Source organism: Phascolarctos cinereus, unplaced genomic scaffold (genome assembly GCF_003287225.1).
Source record: "Phascolarctos cinereus isolate Bilbo 61053 unplaced genomic scaffold, phaCin_HiC Scaffold_2;HRSCAF=192, whole genome shotgun sequence".
NCBI classification, from domain to species: Eukaryota; Metazoa; Chordata; class Mammalia; order Diprotodontia; family Phascolarctidae; genus Phascolarctos; species Phascolarctos cinereus.
In genome coordinates this window covers 181,313,948-181,331,422 of record NW_027555625.1, presented here as the reverse complement: position 1 = coordinate 181,331,422, position 17,475 = coordinate 181,313,948, and the positions used below count along the sequence as shown (strand labels likewise).

General features: G+C 35.5%; 1 protein-coding gene and 1 pseudogene across 1 annotated transcript in view; both read right to left on the bottom strand.

Moving 5' to 3' along the window:
* Positions 1-17,475, bottom strand: part of CSMD1 (CUB and Sushi multiple domains 1) — a 1,378,384-nt gene that overhangs the window by 328,377 nt on the left and 1,032,532 nt on the right. The window contains exon 36 of the mRNA XM_078149151.1: positions 2,754-2,872. Coding sequence (XP_078005277.1) covers positions 2,754-2,872 — 119 coding nt within the window. The remainder of the gene's footprint in view (positions 1-2,753; positions 2,873-17,475) is intronic.
* Positions 9,215-10,336, bottom strand: LOC110207526 (ran-specific GTPase-activating protein pseudogene; annotated as a pseudogene).

Below are 17,475 nucleotides of genomic sequence, written 5' to 3'. Positions count from 1 at the left end.
GATGTTGGGATACTAAGGTTATCAATGACAAATGGGTTTCCTAAGCTTGGCTAGCCAATCTTCACACTCAACTTATTTTTAATGTTGTTTCAGCAAAAATTAAATGAACAGATACATACGTGGTAAGATTACACTATGAATTGTCCCTGAGTGAAATCCTAGGCACATGCTGGCTGCCTTAGAAAAAGTTGTACAGTAACATTTTCCAGTGAATTACAGAGACATATAACTTGACCAAGTAGAACAAAAGCTTTTAAAAGACCTCTGCTGGAAAACAACAATAAAATGTTCAGTTATCATGAATCCAGTTCAAAGTCTGCTATTGATTTTGCTATGGACATATGTTCCTATGATTTTACCTAAATATCTTGGATAAATAATATGACCTTGTAATTTTTTTATAGTTTATCACTTCCCAAAAGAGAATGTCTGCTATCATTTTTTGAAGGAAGACTAGAATTTAGTCAGCATATTTCTACAACAGAAAATCAACTTCTTTTCTTTGCTTAAATGTGACTAAAATATTTTCATGCCTATAGAAATTAGGTAAACTCATTTTAAAGAATGTGAAGATAGGAATCAGGTTTTCAATCAGTATTTTATCCTATATCAGTAAAGGGATTTTGGGCCTTTAAAACCTAATGAACAACATTGGACATGCTCTACACCCCCTTTTTGTTCCTGCAGGCATTGACAGGGGAGAAAGCAGTGCTGTATAATGAAGAGAAAGCTGGCTTTGGCTGTCCTAGGGCATGACCTCAGGAAAGTTCAAATCCTGCCTCTGGAACATGTGAACTACTTGAACCTGGGCAAGTCCCTTAACCTTTTAGGGGCCCTATTAAGTTGCAGATGAGCTGCTCATCTACATTTGTAGATGGATTTTTCACACCAGAATTCCCCACAGGATAAAAATCACAAGTCCAGTCCAAAAAAAGGAAAAGAAAAAAAAAAGAAAATTGATGTGAAAGTTAATATTGAAAGGAAAATAAGACTCACGGATAAAACATGCTTTATTTTTGCACACAGTATCATTTTGAATGCATTAATTTCTAAGTTTAAGCTCCCAAATGTCTGCAATTAAGGGGGGAAAAACTCAGAATCCTTTATGTTCATTCTAATGAAAGCAACAGCTTGTGAACTCAGAGTCTGAGTTGAAGGGAAAAATAGCCCAGTTTGCATTTCAACAGTGCTAGTAAATAGCCTGTTTGGGGTTTGCAGGTGTGAGTCCACAGGCCTTTCCCTGGAAATGGCATATTAAACAATTTGTTACATGAAATACTCTCTCTAAAGAACCTTTTGTTATTTGTTTTCTAAGGACATGAGAGTCTCTCTCATGAGAGGGGAAAAAAAGTTTGCAAAAATCATGTTAATAGATTACTATGCTTATTTCCTGCTGTAAATTCTAGTCTTCTGTATTCCATTAACCTACCTTTCTATTTCTTAGCCAGTATCAGATAGTTTGATAATTATTGCCTTATACTGCAATTTAAGACCTGGTGCTGCTAAACCTCCTTCGCTAATATTTTTTCTTTATTTCCTTTAATAGTCTTGACTTTTTAAAATGAATTATTAATATTAATTAACTTTCCAATAATTATGTTCTTTACTATGAAATTAACTTTTTTTGGAAATGCTGATACAAGATGACTTTAAAATTTCTTAAGATCATTACTATGAGATTATTGTTTGTTAAAAAAAAATTGGAAAAAAAATGGTCAGTGTAAGAATAGATCTTAAGTGTCAATATGTTTTAGAAGTGGGGAATAGAAACTTCATGAATACCAAAAAATCTCTTGATTTTCTTAACATGGGCTTTAAATTTGGCATAAGGCAGAACATATTCTATTAAACGATTCATTCTTCAGTAGTGCCAATGAATTTCTGTTGTCCTGTAAGAAATGAGGAAATAAATAATTTCCAAAAGATGTGGGAAAACTCATATGAACTGATGCCTAGTGAAGTGAGGAAAACCAGGAGAACTATTTATACTATTACATCAAAATGATAAAAATAAACAATTTTGAGGATTTTGGTGACTAATGAATTAAATGAGAACCCAGAAAACAATCTGTATATACAGACAACTTTGTACATATAAACAAACAACTTTGAAAGCTACAAGAACTATGATCAATATAATAACTATTTTTTGTTCCAGAAGACTGATGAAAATGCTATCCATCACAAACAGGTAATGTATTTAGGATGTGTAATAAGATATATGTTTTTGTGTATAGCCACTGGGGGAATTAGTTTTGCTTGACTATGCATATTTGTTACAATAAATTTTCTTTTCTTTTTCAATGAGGCAGGTATAATAGGAAGAGGGAAAAAAATATTTGTTTTTTTTAATAGAGAGGTAAGGAGGTGCTACAGATGTGAAATGTTTTGTGAATTTTTAGATGTATTATTAGTTTTACTTAACTTCTTTAGTTTGTTACTAGACCTCTCATAAGGTGAGAGTAACCTGTAAATGTCCGAATATAAAAACAAGAAAGCACCAAAAAAAAAAGTGAAAAATGTTTTTAGAATACTTAAACACACTCTGACCTATTTTCTTTCATGCCAAAGAGCATATATTGGTGGAACAGCTGCCCATATTTATAGCACATTCTTTAACTACAAAATTGAACAAAGACAAAGAGCAATAGTTTATTTAGGCTAATCCACCCACCAGGCTCCATGGTCTATAGAGTTAAATGAGCTAATGACAAGATAAGCCCTTCCCATGAAAATGAAATTCAGAAGAGTACCTGTAATGTGTATCCTGGCTCACACTGGAAGTAGAGAACATCATTCACCATGTACCTATCTCCTATTTTGATGCCATTACTAGGAAGTACTGGTTCTTGGCATGCTGCAAGGCCAACAGCTGCAAAAACAAAAACAGAAATAATGAAACATTTAAGAACAATTTGCCCTGTCTTCTCAATCAGAACAAGGTTTCTCTTCTAGTCATTTACTTCTACAAGAAGAAAAGAATATGTAACTAGACTTCACTGTGTTTCACAGATGGAACTGACACATAGCTTCCTCATCTGTAAAATGAGGGGGTTGGATTCATGGATCTATAATGTCCCCTCTAATGGTAAAATTATCATATCACTTAGTTCATATATATTAATTGGCTCCTAAACTATATTGTAATAAAAAGAAAATATATTTCAAATTAAATTAAGCTGGATAATTTCATCAATTAAATTACTAATTTTAATTTTAATTTTTAAATTTAATAATTAAAAGTTAAATTAATAATTTAATCAATAACATTTTAAATCCCATACCACACTCAAGTCTTTGTGCTAGAGATACAAAAAGATAAAACAATATCTGCCCTCAAAACCCTTAAAATCTAAAGAAGGAATATAACACATGCAACAGTCAGATCAACTAGCACTTATTAAGCCTCTACTATGTACTAGGTTCTGTGTTAAGTACTATGGATACAGAGAAAGGGAAAAAAAAATCCCTGCTCACAATCGAAAGGGAGAGATAACATGCAAACCACTGGGTACACATGAGATAAAAAGAGAAAGTTGGAAATAATCAACAGAGATAAGAGAAACAGAACAATGTAGAGAGAAACCAAATAGATTTAGAGTAAGGGGATCAGGCTTTGAATCCTAGTACTCCTACATATCACCTCTATGCCTGGACAAGTCTTTTCCCCTCTCTATCCCTCAATTTTATTATCTGTCAAATGGAAGATACATACTATAATCTCTAAGATTCTTTTAAAATTTTGACTCCTATGATCTTGTGAAATGTTGAAGATGACCTTATTCCCCAAAAGTGAATTTTATATTGGTAATTTCAGGTACTGAGGATAGTCATCTGGGGAAATTTTAAGGCAGTAAAGAATAAAAGAGTTAGCAATCAACTCAAAATCAGAAAACTTGGGTTCAACTACCAAGTTTGTTACTATCTTGATTATGGAAGTCATTCCCCTTCTCTGGCCCCAGAGTTTCTTCATCTGTATAATAAGGGGGTTAGAACTAAAATATCCCTTAAGTTCTTTCCAGCTTTTACATTCCATGAAATACATTATTATAAGCAGGAATGTTTTCAAATCATACCAGGTCTATCTGCTATGTTCATGTCTACTGCTGGCCCTAATCAAGGACATCATAAATGTTGTTTTAATGTAATCAGAGTACAAAAAAAAAGTGTTCTTTATGTACTGTTGTAATTCACAGACATTACCAAGGCTTATACATTGTACATATGTGCTCTCTCTTGCATTCTTTACCTGGATGGTAATCGTATTTAGATATTTTGAATTGGGCTGCCTAATAAACTTGTCATTAAGCTTCTAGTCTAGCAAAATAGTGTTAAAACCCCATGAAACTAGTTGGTGAAAGCCAGGCATATAAAATGAACCTATTAAATAGAACAGTATCCTAATTCGACTGAAAACACTGTTTAATGACCTTAGCTACTCTTAATCATAAAATGTGAAAGTTATGAATTAGAACACAATCATAGGCGTTATTAATTTCTTGGAATCCATAAAAGACATTGTTTTAAAAACATTGAAAAAAATTCTAAGATAAGACTAGTTTTAGGCCTCGTAAAGGAGAAAGGCTTTGCAAAAAGTGATAAAGACGTATTTAATTTTTTGTCAGTAGAGATAAGAGCATTTTTAGCAATAACAGAATTGGGTTATATGATCAGATGCAGCTAGGTAGCCAAAAGAGTGCTGGACATAGAGACAGGAGGATCTGAGTTCAAAATGAGCTTCATATTTGTACTGGCTGCGCAACAAAACTAGGTATGTCATTTAACCTGTCTCAGTATTTTTTTAATTAATTAATTTTAAGTTTTCAACATTCACTTCCATAAGATTTTGAGTTCTAAATTTTTCTCCCTCGTCTCCTTTCCCCCTCTCCAATCTGACATAGGCTCTACATATACATTCCTATTAAACATATTTTCACATTAAGTCATGTTGTAAAGAAGAATTAGATCCAATGGGAGGAACCACGAGAGAGAGAGAGCAAATAGTATGCTTTGATATGCATTCAGACTCTATAGTTCTTTCACTAGATGTGGACAGCATTTTCCATCATGAGTCTTTTGGAGTTGTCTTAGATCCTTGCATTGCTGAGAAGAGCTAAGTCTATCAAAATTAGTCATCACCCAATGTTGTTATTAATGTACACAATGTTCTCCTGGTTCTGCTCACTTCACTCAGCATCAGTTTATATAAGTCTTTCCAGGTTTTTCTGAAGTTTGCCTGCTCATCATTTCTTATGGAACAATAGTATTCCATTACATTCATATACCACAACTTGTTCAGCTATTCCCCAATTGATGGGCATCCCCTCAATTTCCAATTCTTGGGCACCACAAAAAGAGTTGCTATAAATATTTTTGTACATGTGTATGTGTGATCTTTTCCCATGTGTATGATCTCTTTGGGATATAGACCTAGAAGTGGTATTATTGAGTCAAAGATGGTATGCACACTTTTATAGCTCTTTGGGCATAGTTCCAAATTCCTCTCCAGAATGGATGGATCAGTTCACAACTTCACCAACACTGCCTTAGTGTTCTATTTTTCCTACATCTTCTCCAATATTTCTCATTTTCCTGTTTTGTCATGTTAGCCAATCTGATAGGTATAATGTAGTACCTCAGAGTTGTTTTGATTTGCAATTCTCTAATCTACAGTGATTGAGAGTATTTTTTCATGTGATTATAGATAGATTTAATTTCTTCATCTGAAAACTGCCTGTTCATATCCTTCGACCATTTATCAATTGGGGAATGAGTTGTGTTCTTATAAATTTGACTCACTTCTCTACATATTTTAGAAATATGTCTCAGTATTTTTGTCTGTAAAATGAGGATAATAATAGCCCTACTTCCCAGAATTACAGTGAGAATAAAGTGAATTAATAGTTACAAAACACTTTCCAAACCTTAAAGCACTATATAAATGCTATTATGCTATCTATATAGAGAAGATTGGTCAAAAAAACAAATATTTAAATGCAGAAAGGATTATCACAAAGTTTATTGTGAACAATCTTTAGAAAATATAACCTTAAATTTTAGGAAAATAAATCTAGGTTGTTTTTTAAAGTCAGTTTGCTTTTTGCAAATTTCAGTATCATTTATGAAACTAGTCCCTTTTCTTAAGACTAAAGCAACAGGGAATGCAAATAGTCTTTCCAGGAAATCATGTTAGTAATATAACACCTGAGTCAGGAACTGAATTACAAAATCCCTCTGAACCCATGACACATACACTTCATTAAAAGTTCAGGTAGAGAGGCTAGTTTATATGTGAAAATGAAAATCAAAAGTTCATGTAACTTGACTTCCTGTGAAGTCAGTAATAAAGGAAATACATGGCAAATAGATGTAAAATACTAGGTCCAAGCAATCTAAAACAACTTTAATCGGTTTAGTAACTCTCAGGTACTATCTATTTCCTTAGCAGGAAAAAGCACACACATTCAGGACCACACCGAAAAACCCTCTTGATTTCATCCCACTTGCTGCCTATTACATTCTTTCTCCAAACAATATGATGAGATAAGCATGGTAGCCTTGTATAATTATACAATTATCCAGATGGTCTCAATTACCTAAAAATGCCCTCCAAACATCATTGGCAACCACAGCCAACACAACAACAACACAAAAAACTTTCCACTGACCATTCAGAGGAAGTGTTAGTGCTTGTCACTAAAACATGTTGATTAAATACACTAGGTTTTTAAGGATTTGGCCAGCAGATAGGTACTGAATTAAACATCATAAAATAGGGTACATTGTAAAATCAGTTTTTCAAGGAAATTCATGCAAATTTTAAATGGAAGTCTTTCAGTCCTTCAAGGATCCACAATCTCATCAGAGTTCATACTCCCTTTACCACCTCTGTTACTTGACAAACATCTCTAATACATACTGTGCCCGGGGGAAGGGGGAGTACAGAGAGAAGGTTAATCACCTTGAAGCAATTCTGGTGATGATTCTCTTTGACTTTAGGTAGACAATCTTTGGATAAAGTCTATTGCCAGGTCCAGACTCAAAATTTGTCTGCCTTGGTACTATAGGTCTTACTACAACATGTGCTCCACTGTTATCTGTAAATTTTCAGGCTCATCTCAGTGCTATGATGGGGCATTTTTTTAAAACAAAAGACACAAACTAACACTTTGTACAATAATGTACAGATGATCCAATTAATGCATAGTATAGTAGTTTGAATTTATAGTAAAGGCTATCTTCTGTTATTTTTTAACATGAACAATCAATATTAAATGGTTTGATGAATTTAAAATATAAATGCATGGAAATGTATTCTCACATTTATAAAAATAGTTTTTGGTCAGTCCACACAAGAGATGTAAACACAGATTCCTCCTACTCATCTCAAATATTTGGCTATAATTATATAAACGTTTACCAATGCAGGTAAAAAAAAAGTTTGTTCCTCTAAAAAGAAATAAACTGATCTTACCATACCTTTCTGGGTATCTCAAATCATTCCCCACAATGCACTCTGTGCTCCAGCCAAACTGGACCACTCTCTTGCCCCTCTTATACCTCTCTTATTCTCATACCTCTAAGTTTTTGCTCAGATTTCTTAGCCCTGGAATGCCCCCTGCTCCCTCTTCTCATTAATGAAACTGTATCCATTCTTTGAAGACTATCTCAAAAGTCAGCTCCTTCAAGAAATCATCTGTAAACTCCCAACTATCATAACAATCTTTCCCTCCCATATACATAGCATCATGTTTTGTACCTCTCTAAACTTACCATGCATGTAATATTGGGTGTTACAATCTCTACGCCAGTGTCAACAACTCCACTTGATTGTGAGCAACATAAGAGAAAGGACAATATCTTATCTCAAATTTATATCTTCAGCATCTAATATGATTCTCTGAACACAGAAGGTATACTATAAATGTCATTTTATTATATTGAGTATTAAGACTAGAAAAGATAACTGATAAAGACATCAGAACACAAAAAGTAAAACTAGTGATAGCATAGTTACAAGCACTTATAATCTACTAGGGACTGTTCTAAGCACTGAATATACAAAGGTGAAAGACAGCATCTACTCTCAAAGACTTCATAGTCTATTGGAGGAGATTACATGCAAATGAGCTATATACAGGAATTATTGAAAATAATCAACAGTGGGAAGGCATGGAAATTAAGGAAAACTGAGAAAGACTTCCTGTGGAGGTTGAATTTTAGCTAGGACTTCAAGGAACCCAAGAGATGAGATGAGGAAGGAGAAAGCTCCAATCATGGAGGACAGATAGTGAAAATTCTCAGAGTTGGGAGATGGAATGTCTTGTTCAAGGAAGAGCAAGGAGGCTAGTCTCTGGATCACAGAATTAAGTGGGAGGAGTATAAAGTGCAAGAAAATTGGAAAAGTGGGAGTTGAAGAGCAGATTACGAAGGACTTTGAATGATAGCCACTGGAGTTTACTGAGTAGTATGTGTGTGGTATGTGTGTGTGTTAGGGGAAGGAAATGGTTTTAACAGGCTTTATGAAGATCACTTTGAAAAGCTAACTACAGGATGGACTAGAACAGAGGGAGACTTGCAGAAGTTGGTAGACCAATCAACAGGCTATTGAAAGAGTATAGGTATGATGTGAAGAGGGGAGGGCCTACACCAGAGGAGAAAAGGGAGCATAGAGAAGAGATGTTATAAGGGTAACAGTGACATGATTTTATATTGGATTAAATATGGGGGAAGGGGGTAAGAGTAAAGAGTTCATGATGAAACCTATTTATTTATTGTAATCCTGGGTGACTGGTGGTAACTTTGAAAATAATAGAGAAATTAGGAAGAGGAGAGAATTTTGGAGAAAAAACAATGAGTTCAGTTTTTCGACTTGTTGCATTTTTTTTTCTATTTTTAGTCTTCTTTTACCGTCAAATGTCCTTGGCATAACTTGGCTTAGTTGGACATCTCATTAAGCTTTCCTTAAACTAGTTTTGCCCTTCACTATTTCTTTCTGCTTTATGAGAAAATTTTATTAATAATCTTATACTTTTTACTAATAAGATTTACAGATTAATTTATGTTTTAACTCTATGTGGGCTTGGAAAACCAACTCTTCTTAAGGCAAGTAGGTAAATTGTCTACTAAGGGGACTTCTAAGCTCTTTTATTCTTCTTGTGACAATAAAGTTATATGTTTCTATTTCTGGATGAAATTATTAAAGTTGTTATCAATTTCATTTCTGTTGTCCACTTCTCCTTTACATTTTTTCCCATAGCCTGTTTAATTTAGTTAAACCTTTTTCTTAGCTGCTTGTCATATCTTTTCTTCATTAATATTTTCCCTTCTTTCTTCCTTTCTTTTTTTGTAGCTTCCAAACGTTTCATTCACTCTTTTGGATGTACTATAAATAAGTGTTTCTAATATGGAAAAGAATGTTAAAAGCTCAGTACACATAACTGGGAATGGATTTACTGAAGACATGTTCAAAAGTGTAAAAGCTCAGAAAACAACCTGGAGGGTGGAATTCGGTTCTTTATATTAAGTCCCTTGCTAGTAAATAAGTAAATAAATGCATAAAAAGAAAATAAAAAGAAAGAGAGCGAGGCTCAAGAGATGATTTATTGCAGTAACAAGTTCTGGTCCTTGGCCTCCTTTTAGGGTGCCTTGGGGCTCTCGAGCTCTGCCTTCCCCTCCTTCACCCGCAACTCTGAGAGCTTCTCTACCACTTGATCGGTGCTACTCTCTTTGCTTGCTCCTGCTCTCTTTGCTCTTTCTACTATCTCATTTCTGCATTTTTCAAATGCTGCCTTAAACTTCTGGGCATTTTCTGCATTTAGGAATCGAATCGCCAGCACTTCAGGCTTGGGACTTTCATCAGCAAAGTCAGCGTGTGTGTTCCAGACCCAGGCCCTGTCACAGCCCGCACTGGGCTTCAGCTCCATCAACGGTGTTACGTAGTGATTTGCACAGATCTTCAGAGTCCTGTCCCTTCTCATGAGGAGGCGAATGGTCCCTTTCTTCTTGTGTTTCAGCAGCTTCACGTCACCAGTCCCTCGCTCCTTCCATTCTGGCGGGCCACTGGAAGATGCAAATCGCAACAGCTTGGCTCGCATCTTAAACAGCTCTTCTTCATCTTCTTCGAGGGTCTTTATCTGCTGCTGAGGAACAGACATTATAGGCACAAAATGCGGATCATGGTTCGAGTCATCCCCATTCTCCGTGGAGGTGTCAGGCTCCTCATGAGTCTTCTCGGCAGCCGCCATCGGAGGTCGAGTGGTCCTCTGCGTACCTCGTCTGGTGCAGGGGCCTCCTGGTCCCGCGCTTACCTCAGCTCAGCCGGGCCTAGGGCGCACACGCGCGACCCTCGCCCCTTGACCCCAGCGGCGAGGGCAACATTCCCATCATCCTTCCCCCACACACACACGTCGCCCCCTCTCTTATTTAATTTCTGATTTTAGTTCAGACAAGTTGACGGTCAGATGATCATAGGTTCATAGGTTATATTTGGACCCCACAATCCCTGTCCCTGAGGTATTTACAAAGGGAGTAGAAATAGCACTAAAGAGAAAAAAGATGGGAGTAGGTGGATATTATCAAGTATATAGAGAGGAAATCTGAGGTAGAGGTGAATGACTGAGGTAGATCATTGAATGACTCATATGTAAGGTATCTTCAGGAGGTAAAGATAACAACATTGTAGAAAATATACCTTACTTATTAAAAAAAATGACCTTAGAGGCTCCTTTAAAATAAAACGCCTCTGGGCAGCTAGGTGGTGCAGTGTATAGGGCACTGGCCCAGGATTCAGGAGGACCTGAGTTCAAATATGGCCTCAGACACATACACTTAACTGCTGTGGGACCCTGAGCAAGTCACTTAACCCCATTGCCTAACCCCTCCAAAAAAATTATTAGATGTCTCCCATCCGTATATCAAAATTATTTGAGATTCTATAGATGTAACAATAGAAATACTCATCATTAATCATTCTGAAAATAAAGATGGGGAAAAGCATAAAATAGGAAGATGTATGACTGCCAAAATATATTTACCATTGTGATTGAGGCAGTACACTGCAGAATTAGTCAATCAACAACATTTATTAAGCACTTACTATGTACTAGGAACTGCACTAAGCATGGAAGTTACAAAGAAAGGCAAAAACATAGCACCTGCCCTCAAGAAGCTCACATTTTAATGCAAAAGACAACATACAAACAACTATATTTAGACTATTTAAATACCAAGATACGAAGAAGTCTAGTATAGCGGGATCATAAAGTTTGTGGAAAGGAATAAAGTGTAGGTAGGAAAGGGCCAGGTTGTGAAGAACTTTAAAATCCAAAGAGGTTATAGGCATTCTCTGTGAATGGTGAGGTCTTCCAGATGTTCTATTTTGCAAATGACATTGTTTTTGTTCAAGCTCCAAGACATTACAGAGCATCCTACAAGAGATCTGTAGTCATTTAAATGAGTTTCACTTGTTTGTCCACACATGAAAGACCAAACAGATGAAGAATTTCAACATGCGAATAAATGAAAGATCTTTTTGGGTCTGTCTAATAGTATGTAAATCTGGGAGAGACACTACACATGGACAATAAGCTGCGTCTAGTGCAGAAAGGAGAAGTACAGGATATATTTCCTTTGGGAAACCGCAAAACACTTGTACTGACCCTGATTCTCCTACAACAAAAAATGTCCCTATTTTCAATTCAAAGATTATACCAGTGTTAGTGTATCTCTGTGAGAACTCGGATGTCACTAACTCCAAAGAACTACTAATGAGTATCATATAGAGTATAATACAAAGGTAGATAGTGGGAGTGAAGAGGTTGCATAATATAACCAATAAGGCACTCTGATAATCAGGAAAATTTAACAAAAAAAAAAGATTTTCTAGGATTTCTAATTAATCAGCATTGTATCAGGCAATGTCAAAGGTGCCTACTAATTTTGAAAACATATTTGGAACAAATGTAATCTATATATCATTACATAAAATACATAAATTTATGAGAAGACATGGCCAAGAATGACAGGAGATAACAAGACAACCTACATCCTGGGAATTGATGCTATTATCTTCATTTACTAGATGAGGAAACTGAGGACCAGAATGGTTAAACAGCTTGCCTGATCCTTGTCACACAACAAATGTGTAAAGTAGAGATGAAAAGTAATAACTAATAATAGCTAGCATTTATGTAGTGCTTTAAGGTTTGCAAAGCACTGTACCTATATTATCTAATTTATACTCATATCAGCCCTGGGTGTTAGGTGCTATTATTATCCTCATTTTACAATATGAGGAATCAGAGGCTGAAAGAGGTTATATGTCATGGGCAGGGTTACATAGTTAGTAATTGTCTAAAACAGGAGTTGAAATCAGGATTCCAAGTTGAGTTCTCTATCTACTGTGCTGCTACCTTGCTGTTTGATCTTCCTTATGAATGTTTTAGTGAATTTACAAACTAATTTGAGACAACAAAATACTCAGATTAAATTGAAAAACTTAATACTTATAGGCCTAAATCAAATCAAGACATAAAAAGCCTAAATTAAGGGACTTTGTTTAAATGCTGTGCTTGTTAACAAAGAATACACATAATCCTATTCAACTGCTGTAATTTGCATTCATTCTAGCATACTGATACATGATAAATGCATAATACAAAACTCTCTGTTGTAGATTTTTGGCCATTGAAAGAAACAATTGTGCTATTTATTTTCTAGATCTTTGGGGAAATGGATAAGCATGGAAACATGATTCACTGTCTAATTTCTTTTCATATTGATGTTCTTAGGGTTGCTTTCTTTGATCCTCATTGTCAATAGCAGTTTTATACTGACAGGAAACTAACATGATATCTAAACTACTTGATAATATGTGTGCATGTTTATATGCAGATTTATGTGCATATATGTGTATATAATGGAACATATATACATATATATGTTTCCATAATATTTTCAAAATATTTAAAATGAGTGAATGAAAAAAAGCATTTCAATAAAGTGCTAAGGACTTTGGTAGAAAGAACTGTCCTTCCTGGGTCTTCAGTAGCTGTGGCTGCAGTACTTATAGCAGCAGTTTCTAGACTCTATCTCCAATAGGTTTTGATTCTCAGGATGATGGCTGAGGATATTGAGTTGGAAGAATCTTAATCACAAGGCTCTTGGATTCAGGGTCCTTGGTTGTCTCTATCAGGGTCTGAGGCAAAATTGTGGTCAAGGTGGTCGAATTGGTTTGACTAGCCTGGCAAATATTACCCCCTGACTGTCCCCTGGGGTATCTTGCTACTGCAGGTATAGTGGTTTGCCTGACCTAAGAGTTGACAGTTGGAAGGGGTGGCTGGTCCTTTCTCTACAGGAGTTGCTTCCTCAGACAATGGCTGTGAGGGCTAAGCTGGAAGAGGCATTGTGTTTTAGGCAGTCTTGCCACTCCCAGGTTCCTATCCTTACCTGTCTCCTGTGGCAGTTGGCCAATAATAATTGCTAGTGGTGATGAGAAAGTAGGGCTCCCCCTCCACAAGGATTTCTCCTCTCAAAAATGTCTGTGTGATACCTTGTGACTGTCATTAAAATCACTTTAAAACATGGCAATGATAATTTCTTCTAACCAAAGAAAAGTAACATATAATTGTTCACAACAAAATCTAGGCTCATTCCACTGCTTGCTAACAGATTAGCTCATTGTCAAGACAATAATAACTTAATGGATTGTGAGAGCAAACATTTCACTTTACCATGAAGGGAACAGATTTGCCTGATAGCACTATGAATGGGTGCATAAGATTTTTAAATAGCCCTTATCAGTACTTGAGCAAGATGTTTGAAGTCAAAAGGGAGGAGGAAAATGAATGGACATATGGTACAGAAAAACCTAAAGCTCTGGAAACATATGCCATTTTGGGAATTATCTGAAATTATATATTCAATAAAATATCACATTAGATGAAGTTTTAGTTTAACACAGGCCATCTCAAATGGTGTAGACTATCACAAAACTAGTATACATGATTTTAAAAATACCTTTCTAACAGTGTGTTTAACTGATTAGCAATCAACACATAATTATTACCCCTTGTAAATTAATTATCCAATTTGTATCAAACATTTATGATGTATAGGGGCATACAGTAGGTACTATGAGGAATACAGAAAAATATATGATATGCTTTCTCACTTTACAGACTTTGTCATATAGAAGAAGAGAGAAGAAATATAAGTAAGAAGATTACTAGCCAATGCCTAAACTTTAAGGACTGGTGATTTTATTGATGTGAAATTTTCTTCCATAAAAATAAAATCACAGAATCTGAATTGGAAGGAATCTGAAAAAATCCTTTCTATATCATACTAAAGTAGCTATATAGCTTAAAGATCATTAGTGAGGGAGAACCCACCACTGGTAGTGGTTCTTAATTTTTTTCTGTATCACATACCCCTTCTCAGAATGTTTATAAATGCATGAAATAAAAATATATAGGCGTATAAAGGAAGTTATATGTTAGTGACAGTAAAGATATATTTTTCCCATCCAAATTGATAGGCCTCCTGAAAGGGTCCATGCACTTCTGGTTAAAAATCCCTGGTCTAAATTAATCCTGTTCATTGTTGGATAGCTCTAATCATTAGAGGGAAAAACAAATTTCCTTCAATTAAGCTTAAGTTTACTTCTTTGAAACTTCTTGCTACTGCTTCTAGTTCTGGACTCTGGGGCCTTATTGAATAAGACTAGTCCATCCTCCAAATGAAAATCCTTCAAATATCTGAAGACATCAATCAGTCCCATATCCCCTATCTCGTCTTCTCCAGATTAAATATATCTAATTCTTCTAGGCAATCCTCTACAATCCCAATCCCTCCATACTTTCTCAGACTATTTTCTTGAGAGAGAGAGAGAGAGAGAGAGAGAGAGAGAGAGAGAGAGAGAGAGAGAGAGAGAGACAAGACAGAGAGAGAGAGAGAGAGAGAGAGAGAGAGAGAGAGAGACAGAGAGACAGAGACAGAGAGAGAGAGAGAGAGAGAGAGAGAGAGCCAGAGAGACAGACAGACAGACAGACAGACAGACAGACAGAGAGAGACAGACATACAGAGAAACAGAGAGAGAGAGACAGAGAGACAGAGACCTATAGACAGGCAAAAAGTTTGGTAGGTAAGTAGGTAGGTTGATAGATATTACTAGATATTCTAGGCAACAATTTAATGATGGCCTCTTTGATGCAAACTTTCCTAGACTCTTCTGTCAGTGACAGGTATATAGAACATATAAGCCTTACTAGATTGTTAAGAATATATTGGAGCTTTTGCTAAACTGGCATATCATTTAAGAACCTAAAGGCACTAGGAAGCCAAGATGATGGAGTAAAAGGAAGCAGTACAACCTAGTTCCTTACCAAACCTTCTGCATGAAGATCTAGAAATGTACCAGACTGAATTCTAATATGAAAACCCAAGAAAAAAATCATAGTGAGTGATTTTTTTCCCCCCAATCCAGGATAGCATAGGGAAACACAAAGAAAGGTCTTTCAAAATGGGGATGGGATGTGGACAGGAGTGCACAATGTGAGTAGTGTTCTAGCATCCAGGGACTGAAAGAGCACAGAGAATGGGCACCAAGGCAAGAAGCTCTAAGGCAGAAAGAGATCCCAGGGGATCCTTGAGTTAATACAGTATGCAGGAATGAGTACCCTCTGGTATTTCTGTAGCCCACTACCCAGTTTCAGCACTTAAAGTGCCCACAGAACAAAAAGGCTTTAGTGAAAATACAGCAAATATGATATACATAAACACCAAATGAGTGATTCCAGAAAAAAAATGCTAAAAGATCACTATAGAGAATGTTAGTCCAAGAAGGCACAACTTAAGATGCTTATTGTCAGAGAAGATTTTGAATGAGGATCAGAGAAGCAGCATACATGTAAGGGTAGGAATTCATTAGCAACTACTTGTTTAGTGGATAGAGTGCTGGGCAACAAGATGTAGATTTGAGTCCTGCTTCAGATACTTACTACCTGTATGACCCTGGCAAGTCATTTAACCTCTAGTATCTGTCAAGTAGGATAACAGTAGTCACTCCATCATGGGGTTCTTAGCAATATCTAATAAGAGAATTTCATATGAGAGTTTATTGAGGTACAAAGGGTCTGTAATCTCTATCACTGGATGGAATACCCACATTAATGAAATTACTCCCTTTTGAAATATCCAAGTTAAGTTTAATTATTATTATTTTTAAATATAGAAATACTATCTTTGTTAAGGGAGACACGTTTTATAACAAAAGAATTGATAAAATGAACAGGACAAAGGTATTTTGCGAAAACCATTTAAAAAAAAAAAGAGCCATAAGAGATTACTGGCCTAAATTTATTTCATAGGTAGCATGTATTCGCCCAAATTGTTTTTTTTTAAGGTTGTTTTTGTCATTACCACAAAACTGACTGGATCCTGAGTAAAGCAAATATGAACTGTAAGAAATGTAAGGATCCAATGCTGAAAATATCCTCTCCAACCTACTCATTATGCTATCAAATCTTAGTATCATATAATTTAATAGTTGGAAGAGAATCTAGAAAAAATTGAGTCTAACCTCTTTTTCACAGATACAGAGATTGAGGCCTAGAACAGAAAAGAGACAGGTAAGACACCCATTACCTTAATTTTTATATCACTATTTAAATGCAAAAACACCTCACTCAGGATACTACTCTAAGCTGATATTGCTATTTATTTTCTATAGCAAAATTGACTGGAAATTCCATTCAAATTTAACTCATTAAACTGCTTAAAGAAAATACTTCACATGGCTTTAGGTTTAACTATCAAATAAATAACACTTTTATTATATTTCTGCCCTGTAGTTTGGCAGATTTGGGGGAATAGTGTAGGCACTAAGTAAATAAATATGTGCTGGCTGAATTGACCAAATAATATAAGGGAGTCTAGAAAAAGTAGAAAAGTACTGCTTGTTTGCTAGACCATAAAATTAGGGTTGAGTTCTTAGAAACCTGTATTTGAAGAGAAATCAGAGATTTCCTGACAATCTCATAAGGGCCTGTATAATTCATGGGGGAAAAAAAATCTATCAAGAACTTATTTTGATGGTCATCAACTGTCTTATTTACAACTTATTATCAGAATAATTCATATTCATGGAATACCTAACGTGTAGGAGAAACAGGCTATTTAACTATCAGTAGATAAGGAGATACAGTTGAATGTCCACCCAATGCTTTCTTACATTAAGCCATATCCCCTTCATCCCTTTCATGGTTCAAAGCAAAAGAGTTAAGAGATTTGATTATTCTTTTTAAGTGCTTCAATATCTTCCTTGTGGCTATGGTTAAAGTACTATGGCTTTTATTGCAGGGTAAACCTTGCAAAGAAATTGAATCCTCTTATATCTGCTATTTCAAAAATGGCTTGAAAGAGTACTATAAAATCGGTTCAAAGTTTCAATGAAAAGAACAATAAGAAAATTCC